Source organism: Rhinolophus hipposideros (genome assembly GCF_964194185.1).
Source record: "Rhinolophus hipposideros genome assembly, chromosome: 3".
Taxonomy (NCBI): domain Eukaryota; kingdom Metazoa; phylum Chordata; class Mammalia; order Chiroptera; family Rhinolophidae; genus Rhinolophus; species Rhinolophus hipposideros.
In genome coordinates this window covers 84,403,683-84,419,795 of record NC_138049.1, presented here as the reverse complement: position 1 = coordinate 84,419,795, position 16,113 = coordinate 84,403,683, and the positions used below count along the sequence as shown (strand labels likewise).

Genomic DNA, 16,113 nt, shown 5'->3' with positions numbered 1-16,113 from the left:
TGATCAGTAATCAAAAGGTTCCAAACAGAGAAAAATCCTGGACTTCACAGGTGAATTTTGCCAAATGGTCAAAGAAGAATTAGGCCTATCTTTCTCAAACTTCTGAAAAATTGAGAGGCTTCTCACGTCATTTTAATGAGGCCAGCACTACCCTGATATCAAAACCAGACAAAGACACTATAAAAAAAGAAAATTATAGGTCAAAATCATATCAGATGAATAGATGCAGAAGAAACATTTGATGAAATCCAACATCCATTCATGATAAAAACTCAGCAAAGTGGGGATAGCAGGAACATATCTCAACGTACATAATAAAGGCCATATATGACAAACCCATACTAACATCATTCTCAGCAGTGAAAAGCTGAGAGCTGTTTCTTTGAGATCAGGAACATGACAAGGATTTCCACTTGCACCACTTTTTTCAGCATAGTATTGGAAGTCCTGCCCACGGCAGTCAGAAAAAAAATGCATATAAAAGGCATCCATATTAGAAAGGAAGAAGTAAAACTGACCTTATTTCCAGATGACTTGATGGTGTTTATAGAGAACCCTTAAGATTACACCAAAAAACTGTTAGAACTAATAAAGTCAGTAAAGTAGCCAGATACAAAATTAATATTCAGAATTTGGTTGCATTTTTATATTCCAATAATGAACTATCAGAAAGAGAACTTTAAAATATTCCATTTAGAGTTACATCAAAAAGGGTAAAATACTGAGGGGTAAATTTAAACATACTCAGAAAATTGTAAGACATGAAAGAAAGAAACTGAAAAAGATACAAATAAATGGAAGCATATGCCGTGCTCATGGATAAGAAGAATTAACATTGTGAAAATGTCCATAATGCCTAAAGCAATTTATAGACTCAGTGCAATCTCTTTCAAACTACCAATGGCATTTTTTACAGAGCTAGAACAGGTAATTCTAAAATTTCTGTAGAACCATAAGAGACCCCAAATAGCCAAAGCAATCTTAAGAAGGAACAAAATTGCAGGTATCACACTACCTGATATCAAACTATACTACAAGGCTACCGGAATCAAAACAGCATTGTACTGGCATAAAAACAGACACACAGACCAATGGAACAGAATAGAGAGCCCAGAAATAAACCCACACATATGGTCAATTAATCTTTGATAATCAGGCAAGAATATAAATGAGGTAAAGACAATCTCTTCAGTAAATGGTGTTAGGAAAACTGGACAGTCATGCAAAAGAAAAAAAAAAACTAGACCGCATTCTTACACCATATCCAAGAATAAACTCAAAATGGATTAAAGTCTTAAATGTAAGATCCAAAAACATAAAGCTCCTAATAGAAGAAAACATAGACAGTGTGTTTTCAATACATTTTTTTGCATATGTGTTTTGGGGCAAAGGAAATAAAAGAAAAAATAAATGGAACAACATCAAACTGAAGAGTTTGCACAGTGAAGGAAACCATCAACAAAATGAAAAAACCTGAATGGGAGAAGATACTCTCCAATGATACATCTGACAAGGGGTTATTATTCAAAATATGTTAGGAACTCATACAACTTAAGACAATCTGATTAAAAAATGGGAAGAGTACCTGAATATACATTTCTCCAAAGAGGAATTTGCATTTCCAAAGAGGACATACAGATGGCCAATAGACATATAGAAAGATGTTCAACATCACTAATTATCAGGGAAATGCAAATGAAAACCACAATGATTTATCACCTTACATTGGTCAGGCTGTCATCGATAAATTAACAAACAAATGTTGGTGAGGATGTGGAGAGAAGGGAACCCTTGTGCACTGTTGTTGGGATTGCCAATTGGTACAACCACTATAGAAAACAGTATGGAGGTTACACAAATAATTAAAAGTAGGATGACCATATGACCCAGCAATTCCCCTTCTGGATATTTATCCAAAAAGTCTTCAGACACCGAATCAAATGGATGTGTACATCCTTATGTTTGTTTCAGCATAATTTACAATAGCCAAGATAGGGAAATAACCTATGAGTCCATCAATAGAGGAATGGATAAAGAAGAGGTAGGACATATATACAATGGAATATTACTCAGCCATGAAAAAGAATGATACCTTGCCATTTGCAATAACATAGATGGACCTAGAGTGTATTACGCTAAGTGAAGTAAGTTAGAGAAAGACAAATACCATATGATTTCACTTATATGCAGGATCTAAAACACAAAATAAAACAAACATAGATACAGAGAACAAACTGATGGCCTCCCGATGGCAAGGGAGATGGGGTGTGGGTAATAAAGGAGAGGATAAAGAGGTACAAATTGGTACTTACAAAATAGTCAAAGGGATGTAAACTATAGCACAGGGAATATACTGAATATTATGGTAATAACTATGTTGTCAGATTTATCGGGGTGATCACTTTGTAAGTTATGTAAACGTCTAATCACTGTTGTACACCTAAAACTAATATAATGTTTTATGCCAACAATAATTGAAAAATATGAAAAAACAACAAATTCTCGGTAGTTTTGTCAGAATAGGAATCTTACCAGTTAAGCCACAGATGTTTGGTATTTTCAGCACTAGTTTTACTGTGACTCTTTCCCTTGAAGACTATATTCCTTAATTTGCTCACTCTGCTTGAGTATTTTAATTTTCTATGTGAACTTAATTATTTGTGAACCCTTTTTATGAAGGGGCCTCAGAACTTTTACAAATTGAGGTCTGTTATTCTACTTCTTTCTTTTTTTAAAAATATGAAAATTAGATTTAAACATTGAGTTTGTAACATATCCACTAAACGGTATATTTTTAGTTCTCCAATCTGCTTTTGTAGTATCTCCTATTTATTATTCATTCCTACAAGAGTATTACTATTATTGTCAACTTTTGAAACTTGCCTTAGATTAATAAAGACATTGAAAAGACATGTGTCTAAATCCTCCCACACATAGAAATAGTCTAGCTTAAACCGCATATAAATCAATGAAATAAAAAGGATATTTGTGTTCACTGGGTGTCTCATTATAGATTTTTATATCTCCACTTACTTTTTTTTCTAATTTAATTTAAAAACAATCTATTTTTACTGTTAGGTTTCTGCCTTCATACCTCCCCACGAAAATAAAAGATTTTAAAAAAAGCCCTATGTTTATTTTCCTGAGACCTCTATGATCAAACTCACTTTAATGAAAGTTCTGAAAATAACCCAGTTAATTGATACCATTTACAGAAGCTCTCTAATAGTTCCATATGGCTTTTTTGATAATATCTGCTGCCTCATTATAAGCTGTCATTGCAAAACCTCTTGATTAAAACCCAAACCTCCCATAGGTAAAACAATATTTTTACATTCCTTCAAAATCTACATTTGCTTTGGCAAAAATATGAGACTATGTTCATGCGAAGGTCGTTGTGAGCAAAATGTGTTGATTCCAAGCAAATGTTTGAGAGAGATTCACTTAGTAGATGTCAAAAGCTGGCCTACTAGAAACCTGTATTCCTCAGTATATTTAGGGAGCGATGTTTTATACTGTAGAGTATTTTTCTTCTTTCAGCATACTCCCTGTGTAAATGAAAACAGTAGTCTCTGAATTTTAATTGAAAATAATTCCTTTAGAATTCCAAATAGCTGAGTATATATTTTTCCCCACCATATAAATCTCTACAGAAATCTTGTTAAAGTCTATCACATATTTTCCTGCAATATTAAATAGACTATACCAAATGCAGTGAAATTTTTGTTATTACATATTAACTCAGGGTCACTATTACAGATATCAGTTAGAATACTGGGCTAGCAGCCACCATCATCTCTCACGAGTACTTCTGCAGTAATTTCCTGACTTATTCCCCAGCATCTACAACACATGCACCATTCAGTTCTTCCTCCTCCATACAGCTGCTAGAGTGATCTTTAAATAGTGGGAACTGACCATTTTAGTCATCTGCTTTTTAAAAATCTTAAAAAGCTTCTCGTTCACTCTTAAGATGAAATCCAAAATTTCTAATGTAGCCTGTAGAGTTCTCTACCCCATCCCCCTCTTCTCCAACTATACTGATCTTGTTTCAGATCCTTTACAATTCTTTGGGAATTCCAAGCTAACATGGCAGAATGAAAATGCATTATAGAATTTCCCTCTTCCAATACTTAACAAAATGTATGAAACATAATAAACAATCATCAACCAGAAAGAAAAACATCATCAATAGAACCAAACAAGAAAAAAGGCAAGCAAAGCAACAGAAGATTTACAGCACACAAATTGTGAAAACTCTCACCATTTCCAAATGTAGAATGAAGCAAATGGAACGTTCTTACCTTTGTTTTTAAATGAATAAAGGAAATAGCTACTGACTCCCAAGCAGAAATAAGTGAAATAGGGGTAACTCTATTTCTCTATTACTTTTTGTGATTTGATTTAAAGCAAAATCTGTTTTCATTCTGTTTGGTTTTTGCTCCTGCCCTTCCACCCCAAAAAAGTTTATTTTCCTGAGCAAGATAAAAGGAAACTGAATGACTTCCATATATAATAAGTACTCCCTTAATGTTGTAAGTAGGTTCTGTGACTTTAAACAAAATATGAAAGTTTAAACAAAACAATATTACCATAGGCTAATGGGTATAAACAATATTTAGGTTCGAACCTCTGGCATCTCATCAGTGTTATAATGAGAAGACTTAACTGCAGGACCTGCTGTACACTTCCTTCAGCTAAAAATAAAAGGGAAAGAAACACTCCAAAGACAAAGAACCTATCCTAGAAGAAAATACAATCCAGGGAAAAGAAGGAAACTTCATAATTTCATCATGCTATCAAGCAACTTAATAGACCATAAGTTCAGTAAAAGGATGTTTACAAAATGCGTTAAGAAAGAGCAATTGTAGACTTTAGGGAGAAAGCTGAAAAACAACATCACACAGAACCGTGGTACAGACCCTCATTTCAAGACGCTTGGCACTGTTTTACTTGGTTAATGAGAATATTAATTAAAATGGGAATTCATAAAAAAAGCATTCCTTAAACATTTTAAAGTTAAAATATTTAAATATCATTTATTTGCTAATCTTTTGATGTAAGGGGCACTGTTTGTTATTTGAGTATAGTTTGGGGATTCTAATTCAATTGCATGTTTTTTTCTTAAACTATACCCAAAATACATCACCACCAAATTCCAGTTTGGGTTTCTTTAAAGTGAAAAGGAACTTAGAGATACATGCAAAGCAACATAATCTTTTTCCCTATCTTTTGGGAATTCAACTTTTTTTTTCTAAGTGATTTGCCTTTCTTGAGTCTTTCCAAAGCATTTACTTTAGATTTTACAGAACCAATAATTATTTTTACATTTCTGTTTTTTGGGTTCTCTCCATAGCAACCCTATGGCATAGCCACTGTTACTATCTCCATTTCACTAATGAGGACACTGATGACTATATAAAAATCACCATATTTCTCCTTGTCCACATGACAGTCTAATAATTCAGTTTAATCCCGAGAGTCATCTTCTCTGGACAGATGTACTGAAAATTTTAACAATTTGAAGCAAGGTGTAGAAAATCCCCTGTATGTATTTACAGAACATGGTGTTAGATTCTTTTTGCATGAACTAATACCAGTATGCTTTTTATAATCTTTAGAGCCAGGTTTAACGCTAGCGTTTATAATGCTATGATTGTACAATTATTAGACTTTGCATAAAACTTCTAAAAACAAATTTTAGAGCAAGTGAGTTAGAAGGCCTGAATTCTAATTCAGAGAGAACCAATTACTAGTTCTGTGACTTTGCATAAACCGTGTAATCTCTTTAGGCCTCAGTTTCCTAGTCTGTCCATGGAAGTTCAACTTAAAGGATCCCCAAGGTCTTTCCAATGTAATGTTCTCTAGTTATAAAATACAAAACCTTCTGATTGAAATGTGCTAGGTAATAAACTTACTTTTCATCAAACACTTTGCAAACTGCAAACTTTATATTAGATTGCCTAGTTTTTAATGAATTGGATGAAAATGAATATAATAAAGAAGTTCACAAATGATTTCATTGTTTATAAAAATTATAGACGTATCATAAAATATTCAGACACACTTTGAAATTCAGTAGCAAAATAGCAGATAAAAAGTTCTTCTTAGTCATGAGTAATAATTCTTAAATCACTCTGTATATTACCAACCTGCTGTACCCTGAGGTTGCTGTGACATCATCAGCCCAACATGTATCAACAACTGTCGAGAGAGAATCAGAGAATCCTGGGGTACTCAAGCATTACCAGAAAAGACCTTGTTTCTATTTGTTGGTTCACCTGTTAAGAGGGTTTATTCTGGACCATAACATAAAATACTTTAACCCCCTGCTAATCCACTTTATTCTAATCACATCACATCCCTCCTTAAGGACTTTTGGTGGCTCCCTGTTGCCTACAGAATTAGGTCTAGACTATTTACCCTTGTTTTCAAGTCTCTCCAAGGTCTGGCCCCAGACTGTCTTTCCAACCTCATTTCCTCTTATCCCCTTCATATGCCTTTCACACCAGGCCTTCTGAACGACTTGCTTTCCAGGACATGCCCTCTTTACCTTGCTCATGGGGTCCTGCTGCTTGCATTAGTCTTGACGTCATTATCCAGGCTTTTATTCTCTCTGTCTTTCCAGACTCCACTCATATAGCACGTCCCTCACAAAGCCTTCCTTGATCTCCCCAGCCAGAATTTCTCTTTAGAGTATAATAGGCCTTTATCTGTTACTCTTACCACTTTTATTCTTGACAGAGGTTTTTAAGTATATGACTTAGTAGGCTGGAAATTGATTTAGAGTTAGTCTTAGTCAAATGCATTCTTGTATGCTGAAAACCTTCTAGCGTATAGCATGGCCTTCTACATATTAAGTCTTCAATTAATATGTGAAATATATGACTGGCATACACTGGTTAGTTCTGGACCCAACTCACCAAATATTTATTAGATATCTACAGTATGCAAGTCATTTCAGTACAAAGAGTGAGACATAAAAAGGTTGATAATTATAAGACAGACGACCAAAAGAAGTGTAATGGCTTTTCAGTTTATAAAAAAATATGAAGTGAAAATACCCCCTAAAAACAACAACAAAAAAAAACAACAGAGTAACTAACTCAAGCAAAATGGTATTCTTTTCGTCGTCAAGTCCAACTGCAGAAGGCAGGGAGGGCAGGGAATTAGGTTGTGTTTCAAGTGATCAATTCAGTCTGACAAATTGGTGGAATGTGAAGAAAGTGACTCAGGCAAGAGGGTCACACTTCAGGAGAAACTTCCTAGTGAGTGTTATGTTCTTATGCCACACCCCAACAGGAGGCACCAAGAGATAGTAAAGGTTTACAAGTTTTAAGGAATGAATGCAATATGAAATTGTTGATCTTGGCACAAGAAAAAGACAGCACAGCATATTCTACTGGTTATGAGCATGGACTCTGCTAATTCATAGCCGTCTCCAGCCCTGTCAGTGTGATCTTGGGCAAGTTACTTAATTTCTCTCTTTCTCAGATGCTTCATCTGAAAAACTGGGAAAATATTGATAATCTACCTTCAGAGGGCTCCTATATAAGTTAACCAGCTATATACATCTAGATGAGCATGTGTGTTTATGCCACCTAGGACGAAGTCTGGCACCGAGTAGGAATTAAATAACTTTTTGCTACTATTAAGGACTATATTTTGGTTCACCGTTAGTAAATGTTAGAATAAAAATGTAGAAAAGTACGACTTGCTGAATCTTCAAATTAAGAAAGTATTGATACCTCAAAGGCTCATTGAGTATTAAAGGCCCAGGGTAAGGGGTAATTTGAAAGAACATTCAAAATTTAATTTCAAGTTTAGTGATAGTATTTGAGAAAATAAATAGCGTAAAACTCTGAACCCGGTCATGTTTGCATTAAGCCACAATGAAAATTACAAAAAGAAAAAGATTTTCTATACAAAGCAAGATCAGAAAAAGCCCAAGATTGGAATATAGAAATTACATTAAATTAGGTAGCTTTTTCAGAGTTTGTATTATGCTAAATGGGATTACTTATGCCAGACTTACAAATAAGCTCTAATGTATCTGTGGTATCATGGGCCAGTATCAAAATGGTGTCTGTGTTTATATCCATCCCCTGTGGTTCTGGAATGTTTTAAATATCCTTCATTTTTAACAGCAGATATTTACTGTCTGACGTTATGCTAGGGATTTTGCTTGGAAATGCCTCTGAGCCTTTCAGGATGCTGAGTAGAAACTGGATATTGGATAGGGAACCGGATCAAAATGCAGAGGTTTGAGTTGGAAATATAAATGTGTGTCACTAATGTTTAGGTCGTGGCAAAGCTCCCTCTGAATGAAATATAAAGCAGTGGATTGCATGCTATGAATGAGAAGTGCTAGGATCCATGTTTCAGGTATTAAATAGATTTTGATTGAGATCTGGGACCGTTGTTGAAGCTCTTTTATTTATACTTTTGCTGTGTATTAACACATTCACTTTCCTGTACAGGTCGATGATTGTGGCTTTTCATTGAATCATCCTAATCAGTTCTTTATTGAGAGCCAAAGGATTCTAAGTGGTGGTAAAGACATCAAGAAGGAATCCATCCAACCAGAAACTCCTCAACCCAAACCAAGTGTCCAGAAAACCAAGGATGCGTCATCTGCTCTGGCTTCTCTAAATTCCTCTCTGGGAGTGGATATGGAGGGACTAGAGGATTATTTCAGTGAATGATTCTTGGGCAGTTAGTGAACCTTTTTCCTCACTAGCTTTCAGACCTCACTTTTAACAGTTTTGCCTTTTTCTTTTTTAATCTTTTTGTCTAACTTCTCCCTCCTTCCCATTCCACCCCAATTAATCCACGTCCTTAGGAAATCCATCTTAGGAAAGCAGGTTTACAGATAAAAACAAAGACCTTCACCGTATTTTGCTTTGACAAAGGGAAGAAGAAGAATTTCTCTTGAAATCTATCACTTAAATAGTGTGATTTAAGTCCTGTTTTAGGAAATAAAATAGCTTCCTAGACTAGTTAAAGTCCCCTAGAAACAATACAACTGAAAACAACTTATTTTAACCCTTATAAGTTTGATCCAACCCTTTTCTGGCTCATTTCTGTTAATAAATATCAAAATGTATATGAGTGTATCTGTGTGTAATTGCAAGTCATATAATGTCATAACTGATTAGACATTATGTCAATTTTTAAAGAGGTATTTTGGAATATCCAACACACTGTCAAATCACCAATCGGGATTTTTTTTCTCTTTGAGTTAGCCATTGCTTATTCCACATCAGCAAGGAGAATTTTTGCTCCTTTGAGTGTCAGCAAACACTCCTGAAATGATTGTGACTCAGGAATTAAGATGAACAGAATTTGGGGAGCCAGTTATGTAATTAACAAATAGTAGTGCTTTGTTATGTAAAATAATGGCAACTTCTAATCTGCTGTCATTTTCCATTCACTGCCTGGGTGGGTTCGTGAAGAGCGGACGATTCCCAAACCAGAAGGTCGTAAGGAAAGTCTGAAGTGTTTCTTCATTCCACCCTCCAACTTCCGTAACCTCTCACTTCTGTGGTTGCTGTGAGTTGCCAAATAGGTTTGGTAAATTCATTAACTTCAGTAGTAAATACTCTGACATTTATAGTAACCCCTTCCTTTCAGGTCCAGCATTGTGTTTGGGTAAATGTTGTGGAAGATTGCAGACATTCAAGATTAATGCCTGACTCTCCTTGCTAGCACTTTGTGTATCATGGAACAGTGTCCTCTTGGAGGCCCTTATCTCACTGATTTCCTCCCTGAGGTCTCTACACACCCACCCAGAGGATTTGGGCTCCCAGAAGACAGACCCAGGTTGGAATGTAACGCTTCCTCACCTATTACCTTAGATTATGTAAAAAAAATATTAGTCTGTTTCAGTCGTCTTTTCCTGGTGAAGAGGAGTACTTTCCCTTTATGCTCTTGAATCAGGTATTAACTAAATTGAAAAGAGAATACTGTATTCAGAAAACTGGACTGTTGGAAGTACCACATTTTAAATCCTGTGAAAAACTGTAGCAATGTGAAAAGGATTTAAACAGGATCACATCTTCGGAACTTAAAAATGTCAGTTGATTAGATTTTTATTTCAGGCTGCTGAGCAAAGATTTCTTGGAATATTTAGTAATATATTTGTTAGTGAGATACTCTCTGAACCTTTACTTGTCTGTCTGAGTTATTATTACCTAGTTCAGAAAATAGTTTTATTCCATTACAAATTACCCCTATAAATCTCTCCCTTTTGAAACCATCTGCTTGCTGTTCCTTTTATCATATATAGTTCTCAACAGGAATCTGATGATGGCCTACCAATTTATCCGTGAACTGCAAAAGCAAAGGTCTCTCTCTCTCTTTCTCACTCTCTTTCTCTCTCTCTCTCTCTCTCTCTCTCTCTCTCTCTCTCTCTCTCTCTCTCTCTCTCTCTCTCTCTCTTTTGTAATGTTAAGAACAAGTGCTGCGTGGGGTTGTTTTAACCACAGAATTAAGTTAGCTTTGGAAAGCCAAGCATAGAAATGTAGGTCTCTGTTGTATTAAAAAGAAGTGAAATATTAGAAGCAGCCTCACTGCTGTAGTTCAATGAGAAATCTTATGACAGGATATTTTCTATCTGGCAACATTTTGCAAGGTTATCTTTTTCTACTGTCTCATGTTCTCCTTCTTTTATGAAGCCTGTGCTCCCACCAGCATAAAGGACAGAGCCATTAGCAGCATAGTAGATGTGTCTTAGCTGACTATTTATTTTACACTGGCAGCTGCAAGAATTGATCATCTTCCTTGAATGTTTTATATGTTTCTAGTCAAACTCCACAATAACACTATTTAAATATTAGTTGTATTACAAGTTCAATTTCTTTGTAATAAGGTTTGATCTCCTGTCATGTATTATACACAAGAATATATAAATGTTTTGTGAAGTCTATAGATTAGAGGATAGGGGTTAGAGGTTTACATAAGACGACAGAAATTAATGCCTTTCTGGTGCTTTTCGGAGTTGAGGAAAGCAATTTATTTTTCATGCTTCACAGGTCTTGACAATTTTGATTTGTTTTCTTTGAAAGCAGACCTGTTTGAATTGGACAATGTAGGAAGAACCCCAAAGAAAAATTAAAAGCCGGCAGCCTCTTTTCATAACAGTCACCAATGAAAAAGAATATGAGTCTAACAGGTCTTTTGACTTGCAGTTTGTTATTACCTCTTCAAGGAGGAGAGGCTGTCTGATTATCAGAGTCAGAAGAAGAACTAGCAGAGGAAAGAGACTAGGTTGGAAATTTGCAGCTGGTTAAAGCACTGATACTATTAGTGAAGATTCTACCATATTTCTTTCATGTTGCTTCTCTGTAATGTTTCTTACTCTGCTTAGAGAATACAAAACTCCTAATTGCAATGTGCGTAAAAGAACACTAGGAAGATTTTTAAGTAAACTTTTTAGGACTGCTTTTAATATTACAGTCATAAAAGTGAATAGTTATAGATCTTGAAGAAGAGGGAGCCACATAAAGCAATGGGAAAGACCTTTATTCATATAGAATTTGAATACGCTCAGGGATTTCTTCTCTCTCTAAAAGCATTCAGTGTTTTGCTTGTTAAACTTTGCTGTCTAACTGATACTAAGGGTTTTTGCAAGCAAAGTTCTGTAATTTCTTGCAAAGAAGAAAACAAAACTTCTGGGATTGAAGCTTGAAAAGCAAAATGAGACAACTCTCAAATTCTGGTTGGGCTAGGTTCTACTGTTTGCAAATTTAATCAAGGTCTTCTACAGGCATCAGCTTGACATTAAATTTAAGTGCTCATTAAAGTGAAAGTTTGACAGCACACTAAATGTGAAGCTCAGTCTGAGGACATCTTTACAGCTGGAACGGGGAAAAAGTTCAGAAGCCTCAAACCACTGTGGTAATTAGACCCATTTGTTAACTTCTAACGTTGGCAAAGCGTGGGAGAGCGAAGGTTGACAGATGGGAACTGGAAAGGCCATTCAGCGCTACCTATAGAAACTGTGTAAGCAGGGTCCTGTGTGACAAAGAAACATGGCAAATAGGCCCTCTGATGAACGAGTAAGATGGGAACATTATTTTAAGAACTTCTTTTGGTTCGTCTTTCTTTCCATGCACAGACGGAACCGCAGTGGGTCAGAGTTGCATTTTGAATAGGTGTGCCCCGGTTTGGTTGTCAGGTCCTTTGGAAGACGTACAACATTATTAGGGAGTGAGCCTCCAAAATACGTTGTTGGCCTGAAGAGTTAGTATTAAGGGTCTCTAAATTACATTCCGGTAATCACTTCTTTACCCAAAGCATTTGGCTTTCTTTCCAATATTCAGTTTCTTTTTGACAGGTAGCTATTGCCCAAGTCTAAGACTTTTCAACGTAATTGGCATTGTAGGCAATTTGCTTTGTGACTCTATGGAAATGTTGTCACCTGTTAGGAAATTATCTTCCCACTTCATCTGAACTTTCTGCAAAAAGTGATACTATTTCCTGTTATTGTGTTTGCTTTCTGTGCCATGAGCTTTTTTTGTCCATTGCTTCATGACATTTTGTTTTCTTCAAGAATTATCACTGTACAACCTTATCAAAAGCTAAAGACTATCTCTGGATAGACAGTTTCTGTATTTCCCCTGAGACTTCAATTGTAGTACTGTTTTTGAATATTGATGGCAAGGTAGTGAAACAACACTGCTAATAAACGTGTGTGATATGGGTTTTCCAGTGCAGCCCTGCATTTCGAGGTGTTTGTTCACCTAACAGAACTGTGAGCTCTTTAAGGGGTTTTGATTTTGTTTAGTTTTGGCACTGAAAGCATAGAGAGGAAATAAATTCAGCAAATGATGCCTTTAAGACTGTGTAAAAAGAAACCTAACCATCTCATGCAACTTTTCTTAATTCCCCTCACATTTTTTCTTTTTTCATTGATAGCTTGCACTTGGGTCATAGAAGATACCAAAATCATTACTGACTACAAGAACACAGGGCTACATGCTTCTGTTTTTCTCTTCCCCTTCACTGCAGAGAGTTAGAATGGTGATTTAATAATCCTCTATCACCCTTAACTCTTGGTTCTCTCCAGACTTCCTGCCTGGTGCTCTTCTCACTCCAAGAAACTCCCTGGGTGACCTCACTTACTCCCATGGTGTTACCTCCCATCTGTATGCAAATAATTCTCAAATCTGTATCTCCAACTTAGATCTCTCCTCTGAGCACAGACCCACCTACCCAACTGCCTCCTGGCATCTCCATTAGGATGTCCCACAAGTATCTCTAATCCTAAATGTTTTCCTTTCCTCCCATTCTCCCTTGTACTGTATTGTCTTACACATCACTTTTAGCTTGTCTTACCCCAGTGATTTTTCAACTTACTTTAGTCTCCATTTGCCTACCCTGTACCCATTCCCACATCCTTCTTCAAAATGTAACCCAAGTAATTTCCCTCCTAACATGTTTGTCTTCTTAAACACAGCTCTCCCTTACCTATATGATGAAGTCTAACTCTCCACGATTTCATGTATGAGGCCCTCCATGACCTAACCCCTACCGACCTCTCCAGTCCCATCTATTGCCATTCTCCCTCAGTTCTGTGACCCACCCCTGTGATTTAACCATCCCAGACAAGGTTGCCCTGCACATTCCCTATGCTCTCTCATCTCTCTCACCTTGTTACTCCTCCCACCTGGAACACCCTTCCATTGCTTGCCCTGCTAACTACTTTCTCGACTCAAAGGCTCAGTTGAGGTACACATTCTTTCAGCCTTCTCTGATGAGTCTAGTATGTGTTTATTATCCTTTTTAGGCCTTCCAACGTATTTCTATTTCATTACTTATATTTATAATCATCTATTTATTTATGTTCCCCTTCATTGGACTATACAGTCCTTGAGGGCAGAAACTATATCACTTTCATATTTGAATCCCTAATAATTAGCATTGTCTCTAGTTTTTAGTATAAAATCTTGGGCACTCAGTAAATGTGTGTAGAGTGAATGAATGGTTATTCATTTATCCCACAGGAATCTCAGATTCAGAGTTTCCAAAACCTACAAAATAAGGGGTAGAATGACTTGGACCCCAGACCAGGGCTACTCTTACTACATAACCTTGGACAAGTTTCTTAATTTCCCTGTGCTTAATTTGCTCCACCTATGAAATGAAGATAATAATTGTATCTATTTCAAGGGTTGTACTAATAGAATAAAATATTCTATTAGAATAGTACTGTTAAATCTACAGCACTTAAAACACTGCCTGACTCATGGTAATACTTAGTAAACATTAGATGTTGCTATTTGATAATCAACCCTACAAACAAATGTTATACGACTATGTGGATCTTTTGCCTTCTTTTCCAAGAATATCCTGCCCCCATTCAGCCCTTCTGACATCGTAGACTCAGATCAAGGATCTCATTTTACTGCCCATTCTACACAGCACTAGGCTGTCCAACAGGGCACCCAATGGGACTTTCACCTCCCATAGAGGCCAAAGGCCGCTGGCATTATTGAACGCCACAGTGGTCTTCTAAATTCTTGGCTCCTTAAGTTATAGGGAAGTAAATGGCCTTCTAAATGGGCGTCTTTGCTGCCAGAGCACTTACCACTTAAAACTCTAGGCCACATGGCCATCACTCTCCTCACACAAACTGGGCTTGCTTGGCCATGGTGCCTATGATTGTTATGGGGGAATCCAATGCCCTCATCTTACAGGACAATGTTATTTACATTTTTCCAAGAATTTTGAATTTCGTTACAGATTTAAAATGTCCATCATCTTGCCTTCCAATATTCATTGATTCAGTTGGTGATTGGTAATTAGCTATGACTCCCCGGTCAGAGACCACGCTGGCCCCTTAGAAAACCACAGACCCACTATGCTGCTACTGGACCACATTTAGCTGCTTGATACGCAAATTCCAGCTGAAATTCCAGTGTATAGTGGCGTTAGTGGATGGCTCATTTTTCCTAACCATCCTCTCCTAGGAAGTGGAGATAACTGTACCCAGACCAACCAAAGGAGCGGCATAAATCTCTAAAAGGGTCCCCCTCAGGTTGGCTGATATCAGCAACATTAGAAGATGGCATCAAGGTGATATTACAACAATTGGCTCTACCCCACTTTAAAGGAAGCCACAAATGAGCTGCTGGCTCACAGCAGCCCTGTAATAAATGTTCACATGACACAGTCAGCAGGCAGGCGCAGAACTATAAAATGCAGATGCTCACTACACTTGGCTTTCCTCTGTGCCTTTTGTGCCATCTGGGTTGTGGAGCTTCTCCTTGACCCTGGAGAGGTAACGCTAGAAAGTTTCTGGAACCACACACCACTGACTTGCAATTGCACCCTGGATGGCAGAAGGTACATGTTAGAAGTCAGACCAAGAGAGGCTGAGCCTAAAATGCCTCCTGGTGTGGATATTAGCCAGGTGAGTCAAGCCCTCTACCTTAAGTGGGGCCAATGGCACAAAGACTTAAAGGCCACCTGCCCTGACCAAACAGTCACTGACGTTCTGACCTCTGGGCAGTGGCCATTATTTGCCCTAATTTCAATCTTAATTGGCTGATAGGCTTATGCAGTTCAGGCCCATCTCTGGTAATATAGGCTCAAACAGTAGATTGTTAGGAGCATATAACTAAATTTTCTTTAAACCAAAGCTATGCATGTGCCTCCAACCTTTACTATTTCTGGACAGAGAACTCCTATGCCTCAGAAGAGAGCGCCACCCAATCATTTGTGAGGTGTACCCCCAAGGACCTCCAAAAATTACTGAGAATTTGATACCACTAGGCGCTGCTCATGGTGCAGGCAAACTTTAACCAGAGTATCCAAAATCTGTGTGATCCTGTTAGGCCCTTTGGCCCCTCAGTTCCCCTCCTGGATGGGCTACCTGGGAGAGCCACCCCTCTCTGGGATTGCTGCCTCCACCTGTGCCCCAGACCCCGATGGTATAGGACACAATGATCCAAGATACGACAATGCCGATGGCATGGGACCTGACAATTTGAGAGAAGACAATGTCCCAGCCCATAATGCTGAAGGACACAACTTCATCCTGAATGAGGCCTCTGCAACCTTGTGCTAGAGCAGAGATGACACCTTGGAAGACATGGTAGCTGATGAGCA

At 37.2% G+C, this 16,113-nt stretch overlaps 1 protein-coding gene across 2 annotated transcripts in view; it reads left to right on the top strand.

Moving 5' to 3' along the window:
• The window catches only part of PRIM2 (DNA primase subunit 2), a 191,624-nt gene extending 182,509 nt beyond the window's left edge, over positions 1 to 9,115 (top strand). Inside the window, exon 14 of one of the 2 annotated variants that reach the window (XM_081044533.1) lies at positions 8,481 to 9,115. In XM_081044533.1, coding sequence (XP_080900659.1) covers positions 8,481 to 8,705 — 225 coding nt within the window. In that variant the 3' untranslated portion in view covers positions 8,706 to 9,115. The remainder of the gene's footprint in view (positions 1 to 8,480) is intronic. The other variant, XM_081044534.1, reaches the window with a different exon arrangement.
• Positions 9,116 to 16,113: the final 6,998 nt, after the last annotated feature.